The following is a 24473-nucleotide window of genomic DNA, read 5'->3' as shown; positions in this document are numbered from 1 at the left end:
ACAGAAAGAATGAAGTGATGACAGTAGAGGTACTGCTCAGAAACTATTTTGATTCACTGACAAATACTACTTTAATAGCTACAGAAACTGAATGACTAATTTAATATTTTCTCTTCTGATTAAGTAGCAGCAATAACAGAGTCCACACAATTGAGTTTAAAAAACCAAAACAGGGCTTCCCTGGTGGCACAGTGGTTGAGAGTCTGCCTGCTGATGCAGGGGACATGGGTTCGTACCCCGGTCCGGGAAGATCCCACATGCCGCGGAGCGGCTAGGCCCGTGAGCCATGGCCGCTGGGCCTGTGCGTCCGGAGCCTGTGCTCCGCAACGGGAGAGGCCACAACAGTGAGAGGTCCGCGTACCGCAAAAAAAAAAAAAAAAAAGTGAAAAACCAAAACAAATCCTGAAATTGATCAATATTACAAGAGATAACTTCTCTCTTAAGACTTTCTTATTTTAGATTATGGTGAATCTAGACAAACTTATGCAAAACATTCTAAGGGTCAGATTGTGAAGAAGCTAATTTTTAACCATTAAATCTTGACCACCTATAAAATATCAGTTGCTGTAAAATAGACGGTTGTTCTAAAATGTAGTGGTGAAACAAAAACAGAAGAGTCTGTATGAGATGGTTTAAAATGTGAAATGTATACATATGTAACTATTGAAAGATGGAAAACTTATAGAAAAGACCTTATAAATTAAGTTTAGCTTACTTTGGGATGCAAACTGCTTGGGGATGAAAGAAGAGGAGGAGGGGAGCCCCCAGAAGATACATCTATGAAATGAGGAGCCCAAGTCGAAGTGGGGGAAATGTTTTAAGAAATGTGAAAAGACAGAAAAAGCAATCTATGATGTATGGAAGAGATGGAAGATGCACTACACTTACGACAGATGGAGACCATTGGATACTAGATACAGCAAGGGCCGCCATCAATATACATGAAGGGATGAGCTGATGGCCTTTGGAGAACCAATGTGACCTCATATGACCCAGGACAGCAATGCTCAAAGCTTGGCAGCACCTATGTTATGGCCTTCATCCTGTAGTGGGCAGAATGAGGCTGTGATCATGACAGTATCTATTACAAAAACCATCAAAACAAAGGAAGGGTTAAATGAGTTTATCTTTAGAAATGTTACTTATTTTTGTTTTAAAGGATAATAAATCCAGAAATCTCAACTTTATGTTCAGCAGCCCAACCCAACCTAGAAGCCAAGAACTACATTAGGATTTTCATCTTTAACAATTAAAATACCTAATGCTGTAGGAGGCAACCATCTCTTCTTGTTTTTCAAGGATGGACATATTTAACTAGTAGTCACGTCTTTTTTAACCCAGTATACTAAATACAGTAGACTCTTTAAAATACAGTAGGCACTTTACATTAGGAGCTCAGATGCATCGTCTTGAAATGAATTTCATGATGTAATTTAAAAGGAATCAATACAAGTACATAAAATCTAAACTTTTATATGCAGATATACTCTGAATAACTTGTTTGTGGTTTTTATAATCTGATAGTACAGAAGTAGAAAAATATATTCCTTTGGATGGGAGTAAACTATTTTTCTATAGCCCTGTATGATGAATTAGGGTCCCAAAGGTACAATAGATTTACTGTATTTAAGACGGAATTCCCCTTTTCTTGTTTCTGTGCCTATTAAATAAATTAGCCACCTAAACATTACTGCTTGGAAATACTTTTGGAATGAAAAAATACCTAAGAATCTACTATAATTTCATAAACTTGTGTGCCAAGCAATAACACTAAATTTATGTACCGCTCGCTACTCTCTAAACTGTGAGATTGCATGTTAGAAATCATAATAATAGCTATTACTTATAGCACATCTACTATGTGTCAGGCACTGTCCCATGTGCTGTATAACTATTAACTCATTTAATAAAGAAACACCTATGAAATATGTATTGTTACCATCCCCACTTAACAGATGAAGAAACTGAGGCAGAGAGTTACTTGCCAAAGGTCACAAAACTAGTAAGAACCAGGGATTCAGATCCAGACATCTGCTCAAACCCTGTGCCTTTAACTTTCATGCTAGATTTCCTGAGCATTGAGATAGTAATGAGAAACTCTATAATTCAATCATGTGACAGTGATAAAACTTGTCAGCCAAAGGAATTTTAAAATATTAATTTCTCTACCAATTACTTGAGGCAGGAGGTGGTATTAATTCAACAAACTTATGAATTTCTAAGCCTTCTGTGAATGATCAAGTTGATGTATCATTTCATTTAAAACAAAAACCTCTTTCTGAGGTTTAAAAAATAGTTTTTAAATTGTTTAAAAAAATTTAAAAATTGTTTAAAAAATAGTTTTCTAATTTTCTTAAGACTTGGATATTTGGAGTTTTTTCCTGGAAAGCAAGTGAGTTATAATAATAATACAAATAATTAAAATCTATTATTTCAAGGAAAAGTGTATTATTTCGAAAGTCCTTCAAGATAACAACCTGTTTTTGACTTAAAGAGTAGAAATAACATTATGGACTTAGTGTGTACTCAACTTTAAAACTGCTTAAGAGGCTACTCATTTAAAATAGTCTTTACTTAATATCTGGGGGGAACTCCCAAAATTCAATTAGTAATAGATTAATCATGTTATCTTACCAATCCCTCAAACTGACTTAATACTATGGATATATTTCAAAAGCGAGAATGAGAATGAGTTTAACAAACACAACACAACAGTCATGGAAGTTACATTTTTCTCTGTACAGTCACCAAATACAATTTAAAATGCTAAAAATGAGTGTATGACTAAATGTTGTCATTGCTTCTAAGATAGGAATGTGACTAGGGCAATATTTTGAACTAAAGATATCTTCTACAACATTATTCTGAAGGTCTCATTTGAGACCAGACAGCAGCTTAAGAATTAAGAGAATCCAGCTAAAGGAAACACATGCAGAATAATCATAGGATATGGAGCTCTTAGGCATATCCATATGCCTATATCCATAAATCCATATCCATAAATTTATCAGTCAACATCCTTAATCCTTTAATTACACACACTAATACGTTCGACTCCAAAGCCTAAGAGAAAACCTCAGAAAGCACTTAATGTAAATGATTGTGCCCCATGATTACAAACTACCTGCCTTATTTATAGCCATAGCCCAGCTCACAAGATGGATGGAACTCGAAGACTTCAGGAATCTACTAGCAAAAGACACCAGTGAAATATAACTGTTGGATGCTAAAACTTGCATACTGTGTGGCTCTTGACAGGTTCTCCCTATGGCTGTGGTAAGTTTCTTTAAAACACAATCTAGGGTTCTGTGTCCCTAAAGAAGAGGACTGTTTTAACAGAGTCTCAACAAAGAAATGAACTACTTGTAGTCTTTGAAAAATACAATCTATAAAAGCTTAAAACCAAAGTGATCTCTCTTTTACCAAAAATATGAATTCATTAAGCATCATTAAAAGTAATGCAATTTGTGGGGCTTCCCTGGTGGCGCAGTTGTTGAGAGTCCGCCTGCCGATGCAGGGGACACGGGTTCGTGCCCCGGTCCGGGAGTTTCTCACATGCTGCAGAGCAGCTGGGCCTGTGAGCCACGGCCGCTGAGCCTGCGTGTCCGGAGCCTGTGCTCCGCAGCGGGAGAGGCCACGACAGTGAGAGACCCGCATACCGCAGAAAAAAAAAAAAAAAAAAAAAAAAAAAGTAATGCAATTTGTGTACTCTTAAGGAGTTTTTAAAACCAAGTTTATTCTTTTGATTACATAACAGGGAAACTAAACCTAGCTTCCCGGAGAACAATGAACACTTGCATCACTAGAATGCGTGACTATAGGTGATTATATGATAACGGTCCTATGTTCAGTGTGCTGAATATAACTCACATAGGTTTGAAATCCTATCCATTTCTGAAATTTTTCTTTTACAATAGACAGAAGATAATATTAATCCTGTCAGTGCAGAGGACTGAATTGAGTGGCCTGCTGGTATGGCCACTAGCTATCTCCTTGCCTATCTCTTCCACTAGCTTAAAAGTTCCTCAAAGGAAGGAATTAAGAACATTGTTCCTTTATTACAGTGCCTAGCATGATGCCAGGCACACAGTAAGCCAGGTTCAACAAATAAGCACTGACTCGATGAATTTGTTCAATAGAGCCAGCTAAAATGGATATTTTTACTCCCAAAGTTTTAATTTAAGGCTCTCAATTTTTGCCTAGATTGGATGATTACAAATATTCTCTTTATTATTATTATTAGCCAATTTTGGTTCACAATACAGAAGTAAAAAGCAAGATGCTTATTCTATTCTAAACAGTTTGGTTTAATTTGGTTCAAATTAAACTTAAACCTATTTTCACTGCTTGCCTTAACATAAGCTAACAAATAACACTTTTCTCTTTAAAATATCCTTTAGAATAATGTCTGTTGGGTAAATTAAGTGACCTGGAATCTTCCTTTATTTAATGCTTATTATGGCAACAGACATTCAGCATTCAGGGATTAGCAGGAACCTAAGTGCAAAGGAAACTTTATTGACTAGGAATCATTTTAATAAAAAAGATAATGTGATCAATAGCCAGATAATATACTTCAAGTTTTAAATATTTGATAATCAGCCATGGATGATAATGAGGCCAAAGTCACCAGCTTAATCTGCACACAGGTAATTAGTTTTGTTTTTACAGCATGGACTGTACCCTAACCTAAGCTAGGTAGCAGGTGTGGGGCTAAACACATAAGAAAAATGAGATGAGAGAACAGGGGTCAACACAAATCCATCTCCATTAAGTTGACTCAGACTGTATATACAAGTAGTGGCCAGCAACGTAAATGACAGTAGCTTATTATTAATTTAGGAAAAAGTCCACAGGCCACTCAAAAATTATTTCAGGTTCAAATTTTCTTTCCATATACTTGGGATTACATTCTATTTATAACCCCAACAATTCCCAAATCTCAATACTAAATACGGCTACATGTATGCATTCAATTTCTAAAGCATTGCTATATTAATAGTCCTGTAAGTTACTAGAATTAATAAAATCACAGTTAAGCAATCTAAGTTAAGGTCATGGAAGAGCTACATCTCTATCACTAATTTTCAAGTGGCAGTGGGCAAACTATAGAGCCCTTAGGTCTCTTCCTGGAAGGGTTTTGAGATAAATTACTCTCAAACACTAGGGTGCAGCAGAATTCCCCGGACAGCTTGCTAGAAGCTCCAAGCCCACTCCCAGAGATTTTGTCTTTGCAGGTTGGAGACAGGGTCCAAAGAGCTGTTTTATGAAGGAGAACGCATTTTAGTGATTCATGTGAAATTCTGGTCCAGCTTTGAAGCTGTGTCATAAGCCCAAAACATTAACCTAGAAAAGGAGTTTAATTTTTGTAACTACCTCTTTCTATGCCAATCTGCCTAACAGACAAGACATATTTGAGGATATAAAGTGTTTATTGTTCTACAATTCCCTGTATAGCCTTTATTTTTGAAAAGACGAGTTAAAAATAAAATCAGCATTAATAGCATAAGAAGTATCTGTTCAATATGTCCATCTGAAGAAAAGATACCTAACGCCACTGGGTCTGGATTGACAGGACTCTGCTGCCTGGAGTGGCTGCTGCTACCGCTGCTGCCCTTTTTTAAGTCCTCGGCATCGCTGTACCGCCGGATCCAGTAATTCAATTCCTCCCGGTCCGCTTCCTGACATCGCCTTAATACAGTGAGAGATCGCCTTGTTTTTTCTACCATGTCCATTATGCAGTTTAACAGCTATGGGAGAAATGGGCAGGGGGAGAAAGGAAGGATATATCAATCACCACAACTCGAAGACTTTGGTGGGTAGTGAAACAAACTATTTTAGGACAATGAAGAATGCTATTTTATTCTGAAGGCTTCTGTCTAATATTTTCAAAGGTTAGATTTGAAACAGAGATCCAATAGATGAGTTAACTCAATAGGAATGAGAATAAAATGTGGGAGGCATGACAGGGAGATTTCAGCTGAAGTAAACCCATCTTTCCAAATACTAATCTCATTACTGGATAAACTAAATAACTCTCTACAAATAAAACAGCAGCCCACTGATCTGGCTTTAGGGAATCCTTTCCATGATCTAAACACTTCTCTTATATAAGTGGCCTTGATATCAATTTAGAAATCAAATCCTATATTCTACTTTAAACATTCTCATTTATTACTTTTTCAAGGATGGCAGGAAATACCTTCAAAGCATCCCCACACTTTTATCATGTCACCTCGCTCCAGCTGTTTTCAAAACATTTTTTGAAATGATTACCAACATCTTACATGGTCAAGGTGTTTCCATTCCTCTGCCCATTCTCTGTCTGTCAGTCTGTGATCAATCATTTCTTCTTGACGTGTGCCATGCAACCCTATAAATATAAAGAAGGTTGAATCACCCTAAAACATTAAGGACATAATCCATATGCGCATAGGCATTTAGCAAAGACTATGTGGGCAAACTAAACGATGTGAAAATATATTCGATTTTTGAACGGAGGCATGAGTCATATTCAGATTCAGAATTACCTCATGGGTCTCTCATAGGATGATAAAATGTTAGAAAACTAGAAGGAATTTTAGAGGTCATCTGGTCAGAACCATTTCTTTTACACATGAGGAGATACCAAGCCCTGAGCCAGTTATCCATATAATGTTCCCTAAGTGAAAATATAAATATATCCTGAATCTTAATAAATACAAGCAACCACAAGTATACATTAAGTGGTTTCAAAGTGTGGCTTTCCTGCATTAAAAACGAAGACAGCATAAATTGTTTTATATGAATAGGGATATGCTTTTCTAAAACAATCATGGTAAAACTATTCCACATTTCAGCATCGTATAAATGAACACAATCCTATTACATGCACCTTCATGATAAAATTAGGCCATGAAGAGAGGGCTTACATAACATAAAAGCAAAATATACTATTCAACTTATCAAAAAGTAAAAAATAAAAATAAATTGGACATCCTCTATGAAAACAAAATCAACATACCAGATATAATTTTGGACAAATACCATAAATCCAAGCTAAGAAACTAAAAATCCTAATTTATAGTCCACAGCATAAATATTAATGCTCTTTAGCATCACAGTTAAGATGCTACCATGAAAAGGTAATAAGGAAACACTTACCAAGTGAGAACAATAGTAACGAACATGAGCAATTAGCCAGGATGCTTATCAAAATAAAAAATAAATGTCTTCCTAAAGGGACAGGGTGAAAGAAAGGGTCTAATCAGAGATACCTAGAAACGTGTGGCTCTTCTGACAAATTGTGTAGAACACCTCATGTTCTACTATCAAGGAAAGGCACTAGGCTATGGCAAGATTTTCCATTTTAAACAATTAAAACTATTTATTTTGGTTGCCAGTTCTCACTGTTACTCTGAATAGCAAATTAAGCTTGACATGGTTTAGGCTTCTATAGACACCTAGGCTCTTTTTCTGAGGGAGTTATGTAGGAGTTAAATGACAATAAAAGTTATGAGACACTGCATTCCACTTTTTGTGAAATCTGAATGGTTAGAAATCCCCTTGTAGCTGATTTAGTGAAATAAAGATAATGAGTCATATGACTTTTTTCAGCCAACCATGAAAATACAATTTAATTTATAGCTGATGGAAGTGAACACATACATGTCAGCTTTCTCAGACTAAATTAAAAGCTAAATATAAAACACTGCACCATTCCTCTCCAATTAGAATATATTCTGAAATACATTTTTAAAGCTAAAATTGTCAATGCCACCTATTGGTAAAAAAGTAAAATTGCAAATAAGCTTTAATAATTTGCATAATAGAAAAGACATTGGAGAAGAGTAATATTTAGTTATTTCTCTGTTGTGACAATTTCAAGTTGAAATGTTTGCAAATATGTTATTTTTGTTGACTTATTCTTTGCCTGTGTTTTAGGGAAAAAAACACTACCACTGAAATGAGTCATCACAGAAAACAACTGGAGAGTGAAAAAGATATAAATGTGGTGTTAAGATTCATGATGGAGTCCTTCTTACTATATTGGCCTATATAAAGACCAAGAACTTCAGAGGTCTTAAAAGTTTCAAAAATCCAGCAGATTAAATCAATAGTGACATGAGCTCTACCACCGGGAATAATATTATCGAGCAATAGGATGTCTGTGGCTAATGGGATAACAGCATTTGTGGAACAGTGCTAAGCATCATCTCATTTAACAACAACAGAAAAATAATAAGTACATTAAAAACATGTTTGAGCCCAAGTACTTGGTGAAAAAATACAGGTCTCATATGTTTGCTGCTTTTGAACTCTGAAGGTCATTTGTTGGATACAGCCAAATCTTTAAAAATAAAAAAATAAAACAACTCAAATTTTTACATTTATTAATTTTTCTATTTCAGATACTTAAATATTCATCACCACACAATTTTTATTTATATCCATAATACCAGAGGGATGTACTAGGGGAAAGCAGTTCAGACTCATTAAAACACATTTTCATTTGTGGGCAATCTGACACTAATGTTGAGTCTTACCCAATTCCTAACTAGGCTGAAACTCTAAGTTTATTTATAAACTAATGCTGCCTGTAAAATTATTTTATTAAAAGATTCTAGTGAGTACACGTCTCTGCAAATATGTCTCTACATATAATAGACATTTATAAATCGTACCAGACTAAGTATACATTTATGACCATTTTTATATTCTCAAAATGGCAGCCTGATGTAACACCATGATGTGTTTACTCATACGTCAAGGTTTTACTTTACTTTAACACATACTAAACTATGCCAGACTTCAGGGATGGCTAAGTAGTTGCGTATATTTATAAAGATTACCACTATTAGTTTTATAAGCTAATATAATTAAAAGGTAAGGAACATGGTCTGATAAAAAAATCACATGAAACCAGTGGGTACAGATATAACCCATAAAGGAATATTTTATATTACTAGATGAAAACATAATCATTGAATATAAGCATAATTAGTTCCTTGTTGATTACTCTGTAGTGTACTGGAACTAATATTTCATAAAACATAATCTGCTGCCTAAGAAATAGGCCATTTCCTAGCACTTACAAAGTGGGGTATCTTGAGTTGGTCTTACAATGACCTGGTAACTCCACTTCTATTTGAAAACAAGCAATCATGGTTTGAGGGCATTAGTCATAAATAAATGGCAAGGCTTTTGCTTTGAAGGGAGCTGTTATCGCATTTGATTTCAGGGTCAAAATATCAGTCCAGACTGAGAAATAACATAGCCATTTTTGAGAGCTCTTCTAAATGGTACCTGAGAGAACATTAGACAGATTGGTTATTAAGAAAGCACAAATTATATGCTTAGTCACTTGTCTGACACACTATATAAATGTAGAAATGATGTTGTGGGGAAGTGAAACTACTGTTTTACTATCTCACATCCAGGGCCTCCATCGCCCCTCCCCTCAACCTGACTCTCCCTTTCTGTTTTCTAAACATTTGGAGGGTTGTGTTTTCAAGCAAAAGACCCTACATATGGAAGCCCCTATGTCCTACTAACCTAGCTAGAAGTCTAACATAAATCTCTGCTCACCATACGCTCTCTGCCTGTGGCTAAAAAAACCATTGTCCTACTACTCAGGCAGGGAACTAGCCGTGCTCCCCAAGTTCTGTGCCCTCAGCTCTGTGTTCTGCTTTTCTACTTGGACTTCGTCCTGTGCTGCTTCCAGTATCTTGCCCACCAAACGGTTCCATGTCAGGGAAGTTTGTCAGCAGCTAGCTAAGAGGTAAAGGCAGTCCTGCTGCTGGACAGCATGGATTCAGGGGACAGAAAAAGACAAGAAAGAGGGCTGACTATTGCTCTCAGTTTATCACTAGGTTGACTCACCAAAAATCAAGAATTCAAGAAGCCCCAGGAACAGGAACAGTGCTCTAATGCTATCACCTTAAACACTGATCATGTATCAAAACTTACCTATTCGTCTTCCTTCTCATTTTTCATGGTGAGCACCTGTTCTTTAGAAGACAGTATCTCCTAAATGCTTCACTTCCAACAGTTTTATGCAAAGAAGGAATGAACACAGGCAAACAGAACACGTATTTACCCAAACTCATTCCCTTCTTTGGTATTCTGATCTTTGACACTAAATTGTCAACACTAAATTGAATCACTGACACTTCTAAGTTGGAAAAAAAAAAAAAAAAAGTACTAAATCTTTCCTCAAAGAACATCTGTTGACTTAAACCACAGACATAATAATACCATATTGTAGTTTTCAAATACAAACTATCACAGAGACTGGAAAACTCCAAATGAACTTTGAGACTATCTGAAATAAAAGATACAATGAAAGAAACTAATTTTTTAAAAATACTTGTGGCAGACTAACTACATACGAAATCCCTCATATTAAAAAAAAAATTAAAAACTTGTTTTGCGTATGTTAATACAGTTCAGGAGGTTGTATTTAGATGCCCCCCAAAAAAATAATAACCTGCTGTCACAAAGAACATAAGTAATTAAGAGAGAGAAAGCACAGCTGTTAAAGGACACAGTAATACCAACAAAGTTTTCTCATAAAGGAGACACTACATAAAGAAAGGGAATTTTTACCCCATCACAGATATCAAGCCTCAAGTTTAGCTGAGAAGTAATGATGCAAGTCTTGAAGCATACAGTCCCATAAGAAGTGAAGAGATCCTTCAGTCTTACCCATAGGTCTGTTTCTGTCCCTGAGGTCCCTGTGGCTGGGGTGTCGATAGGAGTCCCTGTAGTGGTGGGCAATGGCCATATCATCCAAACGGTAATGCTGAGGTGGAGGAGGGGTGGGGTGAGGCAGGCCATTGGGCTGGTAGGATAAGCCATTATTTGGACTGTACCGCTGGCCTGGGCTAATAGTGCATGGTCGCTTGCTTGGATGTTCTGAGTGCAAAGGCTCTCTGTCAAAGCCATTTTCTTTGGTTCTGAGGGAGGAAGAAAAAGAGTTTGTTTCATAATGTACTCAGAAACCAGCATAGTTTGGACACTCACATTTGAACTTGTAATATAAACAGAATATTCTTTTACTGGCCAGAAACTTTCTAAACTCAGCTTCCTAGACCTGTGGGAATTCACTAAAACCCACGCTGAGGCCTAAATGATCACATGACTGCACAGGAGAAAATGTTCCATTTCTCATCCAATTAGCAAACATCTTTCAGTTGAAGTTCATGTGGTTCTGTCACAAATAAGAGGAAGCCTGATCTCCACCCTGCAGATAACATTTTCATTCAAAAGCAAACACTTGATTTCTAACAAATTACCCTTGGATCAACTGTATTTGGTGAAGATTCATCAAGGTACAACAGCATCACTCTTTTGGTGAATTCTTCAGGTATACCTATTGCACCGATCCAAGCTGTGTCTGACTTCCGTGTCAGAGGACATCTATGAGCTGTGTTGTTCAATACAGTAGCCACACGTGGCTGCTTAAATTAAAAGTGAATTAGCAGGGCTTCCCTGGTGGCGCAGTGGTGAAGAATCCGCCTGCCAATTCAGGGGACACGGGTTCGAGTCCTGGTCCGGGAAGATCCCACGTGCCGCGGAGCAACTAAGCCCGTGAGCCACAGCTACTGAGCCTGTGCTCTAGAGCCCGCGAGCCACAACTACTGAGCCCGCGTGCCACAACTACTGAAGCCCGTGCGCCTAGAGCCCGTGCTCCGCAACAAGAGAAGCCACCACAATGAGAAGCCCACGCACCGCAACCAAGAGTAGCCCCCGCTCGCCTCAACTAGAGAGAGCCCGCACACAGCAACGAAGAAGACCCAATGCAGCCAAAAATTAAATAAATGAATAAATAAATTTATATTTAAAAAAGTGAATTAACATTAAATAAAGTTTAAAAGCCAGTTCTTCAGTAGCAATAGCCACATTGCAAGTGTAATCGCCACCATGGCTAGTGGCTATGGTACTGGACAGCACAGATACAGATCATTTCCATGATATCAGAAAGTTCTATTAGAAAGCACCGATCAAACTGAATTAATTAATGCAATAAAACAATGTAATGTCTGGGACTGACATTACCTTGGGCTACCAAGATAACCAATCAGCAGTCATACAGAGCTAGCTGGGATTAGAAGAAAGATTGGGGCGAACCCCTTTCTTTCAAAGTTGAGGAAACACATGCCCAGAGAGCACAAGTGACCTGTCTGAAGTCATGAGATCTTCAGGCAGGGTACGCACACCCTGACTGCATTTCATCATGTGATACACAAAACTGTACTTGTCTTTCAGAAGGAACACATTCTATAAATGAGACCTGATAACTGCTCCTAGATTCTCAAACAGAAGTAGGGTTAAAGAAATATTTTCTGACTGAACGTATCTCTAAGAGATGAACTCAGTGTAGTCTGTAAGATAGGAATGCATCACCTCCACTTTGACTGCAAGCACAGCTCCCAAACTAATTTTTTACCTAGTAGCTGGCTCTCCTCACAAGACCAGCTCTCTATCCTTAGACCAGTGGCAGCATCTATTTTCCCTGGGAAATTTCCCCATAAGAATTCTACTAAATCACAGTAGCTACAGATTTCTGCGTGCTTTTTTTTTTTTTTGGCCTTGCCGTGTGGCTTGTGAGATCTTAGTTCCCCGACCAGGGACCGAACACAGGCCATGGCAGTGCCTAACCACTGGACTGCCAGGGAATTTCCATCTGCACACCTTTTTTTTGATTTTAGGTTGGTTTGGTTTAGATACTTTAGACACTTTTCCCACTTTCCTAGTGCCCAGGGATAGTCTTTGTCTGATAAAACTGGAGGGATTTGAATGGAAACTGACTTGACAACAGAGATCATTAGGGGCTAGAGGATTCTACAATGAATCGCCCTTTATGTCCCTTTAGGGTAGAGCCCCAGTGACAATTTGCATACATACGTACATCAGATTATAAAGGACAGAGGAGTTAGAGATAGAAGGTACAGGCACACTAAGAACTGAGGGAAACTGCAGAGTTCAATGGGAAATGAATACATGTCCAATACATGCTGGTGAAAGATGTTCTGGAGCCAGGAGACTGTCCAACACTGGAAATGCCAGCAGGGCATGGTCCCCATGGGGGTGTCAAACAGAAGTCTCAATGCTGCTCCTGTCAAAGTGTCTACAGTAAAATATTCTGACTCCGTACGTATTGATCATTGACCAGACTAAAATGTCTCAAACGTTACAATGCACTGCTTCAAAATAATTTTTAAAAGTGAATGGAAACATTCTAGATATATATCTTCTAAGAGGATATTTATGTGATTCTAATCTGTATTTCCATATCCTGCACATTTCTGAATAATACACTTGAACATTCAATGCATAAACATTTTCAGCATAAATCAGTTGGAAAATACTGAAGACTATTAGTAGCTATGAATATAATGTCAACACAGCACCTACCTTACTGGCAGTGTGGTGTAGTGGAAAGAGCACTGGACTGGGAATCAAGAGACCTGAGATTTAGTCCTGGCTCTTCCACGACTAGCTGTGTGACCTTGGGCAAGTCACTTAACCTCTCTGGACCTCAGTTTGCTCATCTGTAAAATGAAAGGGTTGGACTAGATCAGTGGTTTTCAAACTGTGCCACTTGAGGTGCTTAGGGATTCTGCGGGCAATAAAGAGCTTTTACCCCAAACAATCAAGATGTAAAGGGCCAGAGGAACCCCCTTATCATTCTTATCTATTTTAAAAGTTGAGGTTCCACCTAAGGTTTCATTTTTGAAGGAAAAAGCTGCTAAAATCAAGTTTGAAAACCACTGGACTAGGATAATTTCTGAGGTCCCTTTTAGTTTGAAAACTCTGCAATTCAGTTATTCTATATTTATTTCTAAATGTCATTTGTACAGCACAGGGAATATAGCCAATATTTTATAATAATTATAAGTGGAGTATAACTTTTTTGTGCAAAAATAGAAAATATTCTCTAAATACCTTATAGCAGCCTAAATATATAAACATCAAAACATTTCTAAATATCAAAACATCTTTGATCCAATTGTGTCAAACCAACTCAACTTACTGGTTTTGTGTCTCCTTGTTCAAAGATAACAAGAACATTCAACACTGGAAGAATTCTTACTATTTTCAAAGTAGTTAGATACGTTATTTATCTTTGCTGTCAGATCAATCCTCTGATCAGTGCTATTACTTCAATGAGCCTGTATTGAAGCTTTTTTCCCTCCTAAAGCAAGGACAGTAATGTCCTAAAAAGCAGGGCTAGCTCCTGAGTCTGTCCTGTCATTTCTATCACGTCCTTGCAGTGACAGTCCCTATTCTGGGTCTTATCACTCTTGCAGCTATTGAAACAATAAAGCTCATCACCTCACAGAGGTAGGTATATTTCAGCAGCAAAGCATTCAAACGGCCCACATAAATAGTTATGAGAAGTCTCCCTGTGCTTCCTCCAAGCACTCATGTCTACCTATAAAGCCAACCCTATTCAAAGGATGTATGTCTGGAAAGCTAACCAAAACAACTTAATTGCTATTTGTTTGTCTGCTTCTTAGAAATGCCTAAAACTATCTAAAACCTCATTTGCTTGGGGGCAAATTCCAAATCTGAATGTTTCTTGCCTTCTCAAAATGTATTAGGCAAAACTAACAAATACTTTTCATTGTCCCATACCAGCATACTCTCAAAATAACTCAAATTCTAGTGGGAAGTCTGTCATGTTTCATGGGTTTCTAGAAGGCATTTTTTGGTTTGTTTTTTATATTCTATCTCCCTTCCAGGAGAAATTTTCCTGAATATAACCTAACTACTTCAAAAATTAGATCCCAATTACTTCTCTCTCAGGGTCTGAAGTCCTAAGAGTAGAAGACTGCTCAGGACTCAGTTGTGTGACCCTGAGATAAGCTGGCTTCAGTTTCCTGCCCAGTAAAATGAAACTGATAGGAAACAATACATGTTTAAAAAAAAAAAAAAAAACACTTAAGAGACAACCTAATTTACACCTTACCCCACTTCAGGCTGTTCTCTCTCAGCTCCTCAAAACAGAGGTTGTAAACTGACTTACTTGAGAAAGGAAACAAACTTTTTAAAAAACTTTCCTCTATCTAAAATATTTTAAATGTCATAATAGGCTAGTATGCACTGACAATTCCTTAGTAACATGAAAATGGGGAAGAATGAAGAAAGAAATTATTAAGATCGTGGCAATAATTAGAATAAAAGGACCAATCAATTTCTTACATGACAGGAACAGACATAAGTTTTTTTTCTCGATTAAAATGTATTTTAAGTGGGGAAAACAGCACTAATAGATTGTTCTAGGGAAAGGCAAATTGGTACAGCATAATAAACCTGAGAATGGCAAGGAAGAAACTTAAAAATTCTGATATTAGTCCTGTTACAAATAAATACATGCCTTAGGTGCTGACTTCTCCGACTGACCACATGTATTTCAAACGGCACATGTCTAAACGGACCTTGTCTTTCTCTGGTACTTCCTACATCAATTATGCCAACTTCTACTTAGCCACCAAAGTAGAAACTTGGAAGTCACTCTATAACTTTCTTCTCCCAAAAAAAAGTCCTGCTGATGGTCTCATAAGCTTCTCTGGCATAGGTCCTTCTGCCGTACCCCAGGACACATTATCTTGGCCTTATCATGCCCTTGTCTTACTCTGCAGGCATCTCAGCCAGAACCAGGGCTGAAATGCTGGCTGAGTCTTTAAAAAAAAAAAACAATTCTTTACTTTTTATTTTAGAAAGAAGCATATATCTAAATCTCAGGAGGTGACAGTTCTGTTAAAGTAAAGCCCAAAGACATTAATAACTTAATCTTAAACAAAGCTTCCTTCCCTTTTCTAACACATGCAGTTTGTTAAGGCTTCCACAGAAAGACTAGACACTGAATTAAAGGGCGGGGGAGTGGTCATTTAGGGCATCGTATTTTCAAAACACAACTCAGTAAAAGGTCTCTTCAGGAATTTTTAGGAAATAGGTGAGTTTAGATAAGAATTTTATATAACACCCTATACTGGTATTGAATAATGTATCTGAAACTAAATACATTACAAATTCCCCTGCTTCCTTAAAAAGAAAATCAAACCTAATTCTTCATGGACAACCTGTGGGGATTTCTATGTTTGCAGAAATATCACCCTGCAGGAAGTGGGATGTTCAGATGGTGAAAAACAAAGCACTGAGTGACACAGGACCAACACTACTGGGCCACATGGAAAGAAGTGCCTTCCATCTCTCTATTGCTAAACCACCACCTAGGAGATAACTTCCTGAGAGGCAGGCTAACACCTTCTGGAGTAAATAAGATAGATGCAGGTAGATGTTGGCCCCTCCAGACAAAAACAAGATACCTGGACCCTTAAGGATTACAATATGTGGGTTCCCAGAGCCTTCCTCCTGCAAGGAGAAGGTGGAAACCTTCAGGCACATGTCCCTGTAGCTCTCCATCTGCTGAACACTCAGACTGACTGGGAGCGGCTGTCCCCTTGTCTTCACTAATTTCTGACCACTGCTGAAGTATTCAGTTGCTACTGCTCCTGCTGTCTGGAACCACATTTTTTTTTTTAATACATCTTTACTGGAGTATAATTGCTTTACAATGTTGTGTTAGTTTCTGCTGTACAACAAAGTGAATCAGCTATATGCATACATATATCTCCATATCCCCCCCCTTGAGCCTCCCTCCCACTGTTCTTATCCCACCCCTCTAGGTTGTCACAAAGCACCAAGCTGATCTCCCTGTGCTATGCAGCAGCTTCCCACTAGCTATCTATTTTACATTTGGTAGTGTACGTACCTCAATGTTACTCTCTTATTACGTCCCAGCCTCTTCTTCCCTTGTCCTCAAGTCCATTCTCCACATCTGCGTATTTATTCCTACCCTGCCACTAAGTTAGTCAGTACCATTTTTCTAGATTCCATATATATACGTTAGCATATGGTATTTGTTTTTCTCTTTCTGACTTACTTCACTCTGTATGACAGACCCTAGGTCCATCCACCTCACTACAAATAACTCAATTTTGTTCCTCTTTATGTCTGAGTACTATCCCATTGTATATATGTGCCACATCTTCTTTATCCATTCACCTGTTGATGGACATTTAGGTTGCTTCCATGTCCTTGTTACCGTAAATAGTGCTGCAATGAACATTGCGGTACATGTATCTTTTTGAATTATGATTTTCTCAGTGTATATGCCCAGTAGTGGGATTGCTGGGTCATATGGTAATTCTATTCCTGGTTTTTTAAGGAACCTCCATACTGTTCTCCATAGTGGCTGTATCAATTTACATTCCCACCGACAGTGCAGGAGGGTTCCCTTTTCTCCACACCCTCTCCAGTATTCATTGTTTGTAGATTTTTTTTTAACATCTTTATTGGAGTATAATTGCTTTACAATGGTGTGTTAGTTTCTGCTTTATAACAAAGTGAATCAGCTTTATGTATACAAATATCCCCATATCACCTCCTCTTGTGTCTCCCTCCCACCCTCCCTATCCCATCCCTCTATGTGGTCACAAAGCACCGAGCTGATCCCCCTGTGCTATGCGGCTGCTTCCCACTATCTATTTTACATTTGGTAATATATATAAGTCCATGTCACTCTCTCACTTCGTCCCAGCTTACCCTTCCCCCTCTCTGTGTCCTCAAGTCCATTCTCTACATCTGCGTCTTTATTCCTGTCCTGCCCCTAGGTTCTTCATAACCATTTATTTTTTTAGATTCCATATGAATGTGTAAGCATATGGCATTTGTTTTCCTCTTTCTGACTTACTTCACTCTGTATGACAGACTCTAGGTCCATCCACCTCACTACAAATAAATCAATTTCATTTCTTTTTATGGTTGAGTAATATTCCATTGTATATATGTGCCACATCTTCTTTGTCCATTCATCGGTGGATGGACACTTAGGTTGCTTCCATGTCCTGGCTATTGTAAATAGTGCTGCAATGAACATTGTGGTGCATGTCTCTTTTTGAATTATGGTTTTCTCAGGGTATATGCCCAGTAGTGGGACTGCTGGGTCATACGGTAGTTCTATTTTTGGGCCCATTTTTGGATTGTTTGTTTTTTGGATATTGAGCTTATGGGCTGCTTGCAAATTTTGGAGATTAATCCTTTGTCAGTTGCTGCATTTGCAAATATCTTCTCCTATTCTGAGGGTTGTCTTTTCGTTTTGTTTATGGTTTCCTTTGCTGTGTAAAGCTTTTAAGTTTCATTACGTCCCATTGGTTTATTTTTGTTTTTATTTCCATTTCCCTAGGAGGTGGGTCAAAAAGGAATTTGCTATGATTTATGTCATAGAGTGTTCTGCCTATGTTTTCCTCTAAGAGTTTTATAGTGTCTGGCCTTACATTTAGGTCTTTAATCCATTTTGAGCTTATTTTTGTGTATGGTGTTAGGAAGTGTTCTAATTTCATTCTTTTACATGTAGCTGTCCAGTTTCCCCAGCACCACTTATTGAAGAGGCTGTCTTTTCTCCATTGTATATTCTTGCCTCCTTTGTCAAAGATAAGGTGACCACATGTGTGTGGGTTTATTTCTGGGCTTTCTAGCCTGTGGAACTACGCTTTCTTATTCTAATCTGTCATCTACACATTTCAACTGGAGACCTCTAATTTTTTCTTTTTAGTGAATCAATCATGGCACTTTGTTCCTGGCTGCTTTCACGGCTGTAGGTGTTTCAGAGACACATCTTTTAAAATGATAGAAAGAAAGTAAACAAGAAAGCAAAAAAACTCTTAGGGGAGAGGGCCATTTGCTATCCTACTAAAAACGATTGTATTAAGTTTAATTTTGATTATTTATTTGTTCAACTAGTGTTTTGTTGTTGTTGTTTTGTGTTTGTGGTGTTTTGCTTTGTTTTGTTTTAGATAGCTGGTATGTGTAACATGCACTATCCTGAGCTTTACTGGACATACAAAAGTAAGCAAGACATGATCCCCAACACCCTCCTAAGATTATGGTTTAGTAGTAGACTTAAATGCTTTTTGGAAGTGTGTTAGCGAGAAATTTTTTACCATAAACCCAGTTTAATTAGTGGTACAAGACTTCTATACTGTTATGCAGGACCTGAACCCAGCAACTACCAAAAAAAAGAGTAAAAAGTGCTATGGGAGATCAGAAGGAGAAAAGATCACTACATTTGAAAGAGCAGGGGCTATGGAGTTGGCTTCAAATTTTGGCTCTGCTATTTGCTGGCCATATGAACTGAGGAGGCTGAATCTCTATGAGTCACAGAATAGGGGCAATTATTTCTGAGCTACTGAGAGGTCTATATGAGAGACTCTACATAAAGAGCCTAACACATATTTGGCATTCAACAACTTAACCAAAGCACTTATTTTTCAAGCTGAGGCGTTCAGAGGCTGGGGTATTACAAACATAGTTATAAGAGCGCGGGCATTCAAGTCAGAGAACCTAGGGTTTAGAATCCCATCAGTGCCTCTTACAAGCCATGTGACCTCAGACATATTATCCATCCAGCCTGAACCTATGCAATAGGACTGTCAGGAAATAAGTGCTGTGTGTTCATATGTAAATTATTTAGCATGGGCCTGGCACATCTTAAGTGCTCAGTAAATAGTAACCATTATTATAATATTCATGATTGGGAAGCCTTCATTCAAATAGTAGAACCTGTCTTGAGTTAGCCTGCCAAGTATGAATAGAATTATTATATACAAGAACTAGGGCAAAGAACAGAAACCATCAGTCAGAATACAGACTAAGGCATGAACAATGTTCAGCAGAGCCAGACCCTAGTAGAGCAGCAAAAATAAGGCTAGCAAGTTTACGCTGAGGCTGGAGTATGGAGACCAAAATGTTCTCTACAGCCACACAATCTTTCTTATCATGTAAATGCAACTTAATGCAATTTCACTAGAAGCCTCCACAATTGATATGACTAATACAAAAAAAAAATCATTTCTACAGGGATGATTACTCTCTTCTTGAAACTGATGAATGCATTAAAAAATGCAACACAAAACAAGAATGTGTGAATATAATGTAAATCTCTTATATTTTTTCACAGAAAACTGAATGCAGCAGATAATAAAAATTTAATTCTTATTTGCATAGTCAATTAATTCTACAATTACTTATAACTTTTCTTTTTTCTTTTGGCCGTGCCGCGCGACATGTGGGATTGTAGTTCCCAGATCGGGGACTGAACCCGCACCCCCTGCATCGGAAGTGCTGAGTCTTAACCACTGGACTGCCAGGGAAGTCCCTACAATTCCTTATAAAGTGCACCTATCTTTTCTCTTTAGAAAGACAAAAATATTGAAATCTCATTCATTTTGCAGAAAAGGAAAAATGGACTTAATAGGTTCAGCTGGTGTGTGCTTTGCTGACAAATCTTATACATTCAACCAACACGGTTTCAAAATGACTGCCTTAAGACCCTCCAACATTCAGTGTTTTCTAGTTTACTCATTAAGCCAGGAAATCTGGCTTACTGTGAATCCTCTATCAGTATAAAAATTTATGAAACCTCAGATTATTATACTGTTGCATTTGCCCACATGAGCAATTACAGAGAAAAAATAAATGAGGGAAAGTAAGGAGGGAAAAAGACACAATTCTCAGTTAAGCTTTCCTTGTTTACATTCTGCACATTAAATCATATTTTGTGCAACTGGAAGATTTCAGGTAGGTAAATTTCTCCACTAAGAAGCTCTGTAACTTTAAGCAAGTTCTTTCGTCCTTAGTTTTCTCAAGATAAAGGACTGGCCTCGTAAATCTATAAGATTGCTCCCAGCTAACAAATTACATACTTCTAAAGCTCAAGAAAATCTTTTTAGAAAATAATCTTTAATAATTGGGGGTGGAGGAAATACATATTAATGCAACCATGTGGCCTTCATAATAAAAACCAAGATGCGTTAAACTGAGAGTAATTTAAAGCATAATTACAATAAAATGATTATATAAAATATAGAGATATAGAGATAGATAGATAGATGAAGGGGATTAATATTTAACATAAATCACTTGAAACAGGGAGGAAGGCACTGTAGACAGTGTTACACATACAAAACCAATGATCATTCAATTTGATTTAAGCCAGGAAGATTCTGAGTCAGAAAATCGGCATGACAGGAGAGAGCACAATGTTAAAGACAAATATAACAAAAGCCGCAACATCAAAGCTGTGAGAAAAGACATCAAATGATAATTAACAACAAAAAAGTATCCTTTTAAACGTAGTAATTTTTAAGTATTTTGTAGTCTCAAAAAAATGCAGCCTTTGTCTAACTGCTCTTTCCCTCCTCACTCCATTTGAAACTGTGTTTTCATGACCATCATGGTGAGCAGTTTTAAAGAGGACTCTCAACTTCTAGTCTCTGTTTGGAAGTGGTCTCTTCATTTAATCAGCTCCAAAAACGGTTTGTATTCCCTTCCTCAGCTTTTCCCATCATAAAATGGCAAGATAAACAATAACCTTTTAAATATGAACAAAGAATAGAAATCAGAACTTTCTATTAACTTTCTCTAATATTTTAGGGGAAAAAAAGCACGATTTTTAAATGAAAATTGTCTCTTTCTAATTTGGGTTCTAAGTTATTCTACCACAGACCTACAAATCTAGTAGAGTTGTTCAGGGACTCACCCTAGATCTCTTTTTAAAAAGAAGTAGAATAAATTTTACTGTTCCATACAGGAAAAAAAAAAGAAAAGAAAAATCCATAGACTTTCCCAGAGTATTCATTTCTCTGTAAATAAAAGTAATGCTTAAAAAAAGAAAAAATATAACCAGTGACAATCACATTTAAGGATGAGAAGTTACATTTGCCAAAACCCATCCCTGAAATACGTGAGGACTGTTTAGTAGATTAAATCAGCAATCATAACAGAATTTAAGCCCCAAAGTTGTAAACAAAATATAGAGCGCTCTTTTGTTCGTGACATGTCATGAACAAATTATCAAAATGTGTTTTCTCCTCAGGTGTCAGTTTTTCCCTCTTTTAGTGACTGATGGTTCCCAGTGTTATTACAGAAACAGATTGATCTTTTTAATGAGCCAGTTTAATAGACTCCAAAATCTCACCGTGGCTGCTCATCCATGTCAGACCATATGCACCAACAAAACATTCAGTAAAACAACAAAAAAAAGCTCTGCTGTCAAACAGCTCCATACTCTATAAAATTTCATATAGTAGATCTGGATATACAGATAAATAACCAGAGAAGAGGAAAATGCACATGCAAACAAGATGCAGAAAATATATGCAAAGAAATAGTAGAGGCCCATATTTTCTTGGCTCTGATCAAATTCCCACAAGATACAAATGTATTTACACAACATATTCTCATTACCCTTCCTCCTAACTCTAAGGAAATCCATTTGCCATCTTTCCATTATAACGCACACTTCAGGGTTCCACTTGAAAAAGAATGTTCCACCCAAAGAGCAACTGTGTGAATTCTGACTCCAGCAACTGTCTATGGATAACCAGAGGGAGAAGAACACTGAAGGCTCTTTTAAGAAAGTTCTACCTGACTGAATGTAAACATGCATGCACACACAGCTACAGATCATCAAAACAAAAATGCTGATTTTCTGTGGAATTTATATGAAGTTTCCATATCAGTGTTAGCACATTGCCAAGGGCTTACCTCAGCACTGTTCAAGGGAGGTCTAAAGTCACAGTATATTCACGTATAAAACACTGGGAAAGAACCAGTGGAGAAAGTGCTGGGAATATAAAGTGGATAAAGCAAGTTTTCATTCTGCCTGTTACGGTTACTTAGCAGTTAGAGTTTCTAGAATAGATTGTGTCCATTTCCAATTTTGCCTTTAGGATTACCTTTACATTTATCACAGCTATCTAAACCTTTCCCTGTTACCCTCTCCTCCACACAAGTAAATGTTCTTCTTCCCAATTTTCTATCTAGTCTCTCCTTAATTTCCTTTACCACACTATCTTGGAAAAATGGACCTGAAACATCTCAATACCAGCAGGTAGTGCTGATTCCCTGCAGGATAAATGGTTAGGATCAGACAGGAATACACATGTGAATCATCTACCTTTGGGCTGCTTCTTGGTTTTTAGTATCATGTGGACACACCACTCAGACACCTGGATTAGGCAGCTGCCTTTAAAAGCTAAAGTACTAAATGCTTAAATATGACTATGGAAATACAACTTGCGAAAATAAGAAAGTAGCACTGTTGGTAGGTCATGTATGGAGGTGGGTCTACAGTACGTCAGAAGTAAACTAATGTTCCATCTTTTATTTTAGGCATTTTAAACTATTAAGAGATCCTATGTCAAGAGGAGAAAAATTCCAGAGATTGTAGCATAAAAACTGCTTAACAGAGGATTATGTAATAACTGTATGTAAACTGGCTGGCTTTTAATAACATTCTGATTTGCAAAGCAACTATACATTTAAGGGTAGCTAAGTTGGTCACAGATAGATGTCTCTGAGCAGCTCCAAGGATCATAAGTTCCTAGGAATCTGTGTGGGTGTTAACCTCTCAAAGGCTGGTCTACACTTCCCTGATAAAATGCAGAAAGAGTGAATGGATAAGTAGAAAAAGGAAACAAAGCATATGACAAATAAGTTTCTGAATATAGTTTCATTTTAAGATTCTCCATATTTTACAAATACTATGCAAGATGCTGATAAGACTTTATATTCCTGGATTATAAAATATTTATATATGAGGCTGAGGTATTCAGGAAAATTATTTTAGTAAGGTACACTGGAAGTTTCATGTGTATGCCTTATTCAACAACTAATTTGTAAGGTTTAATGGAGAAGGGGTTTTATTTTACATTTCTTAGAATTCTCAGTTATTAGAGCAGAGTACCTGATAGAATGAATATTGACTGATAAAGTTTTTCAGCAAAAATGTCATCTATAAGTTCTATTACTTAACTCTTATCTTCACTCAGTCCATCTAGCTTCCCAGAAGTTTTCTCTTCGTTCATATAAAACCCAAATTAAATAGCTACTGCATTGTGCTTAGGCCAGATTTCAAAACCACCATGTTTTGAGAAAACTTAGAGTAACAAATTTCCTAACACTGAAGGGTAAAATATGTGGTTGGGATGAATTACATAGTAAACGATAATTTTAATACAGAGATACCCTTGGAGATAATGTATGTTCAGTTGCAGACCACCATAGTAAAGCAAATATCACAATAAAGCCAGTCACACAATTTTTTTTTAGTTTCCCTGTGCATATAAAAGTTATGTTTACACTATACTGTAGTCTCTTAAGTGTGCAGTAGCACTGTCTTAAAAAAATGTATATACCTTAATTTAAAAAATATTTTATTTGTAAAAATGCCAAAACAATTACAATGGTTAATATTAAAGATTACTGACCACAGATTACCATAACAAATATAATAATGAAGAAGTCTGAAATATTGTGAGAATTACCAAATTCTCACAGAATTACACAGAGACACAAAATGAGCAAATGCTATTGGAAAAATGGTGCCAACAGAGTAATTCCATGCAGAGTGCCACAAACCT

At 37.1% G+C, this 24473-nt stretch overlaps 1 protein-coding gene across 7 annotated transcripts in view; it reads right to left on the bottom strand.

Moving 5' to 3' along the window:
- Positions 1 to 24473, bottom strand: part of RUNX1T1 (RUNX1 partner transcriptional co-repressor 1) — a 135405-nt gene that overhangs the window by 18824 nt on the left and 92108 nt on the right. For all 7 annotated transcript variants that reach the window (XM_082601508.1, XM_082601509.1, XM_082601511.1 and 4 more), the window contains 3 exons: positions 10687 to 10937; positions 6288 to 6373; positions 5549 to 5750 (listed from right to left, as the gene is read on the bottom strand). In XM_082601508.1, the coding sequence (XP_082457634.1) occupies positions 5549 to 5750; positions 6288 to 6373; positions 10687 to 10937 (539 nt within the window). The remainder of the gene's footprint in view (positions 1 to 5548; positions 5751 to 6287; positions 6374 to 10686; positions 10938 to 24473) is intronic.

The sequence above is a fragment of the Mesoplodon mirus genome (genome assembly GCF_964341445.2).
Source record: "Mesoplodon mirus genome assembly, chromosome: 16".
Taxonomy (NCBI): Eukaryota; Metazoa; Chordata; class Mammalia; order Artiodactyla; family Ziphiidae; genus Mesoplodon; species Mesoplodon mirus.
The sequence above is the reverse complement of the archived record's forward strand: the minus strand, read 5'-3'. Positions and strand labels throughout refer to the sequence as shown.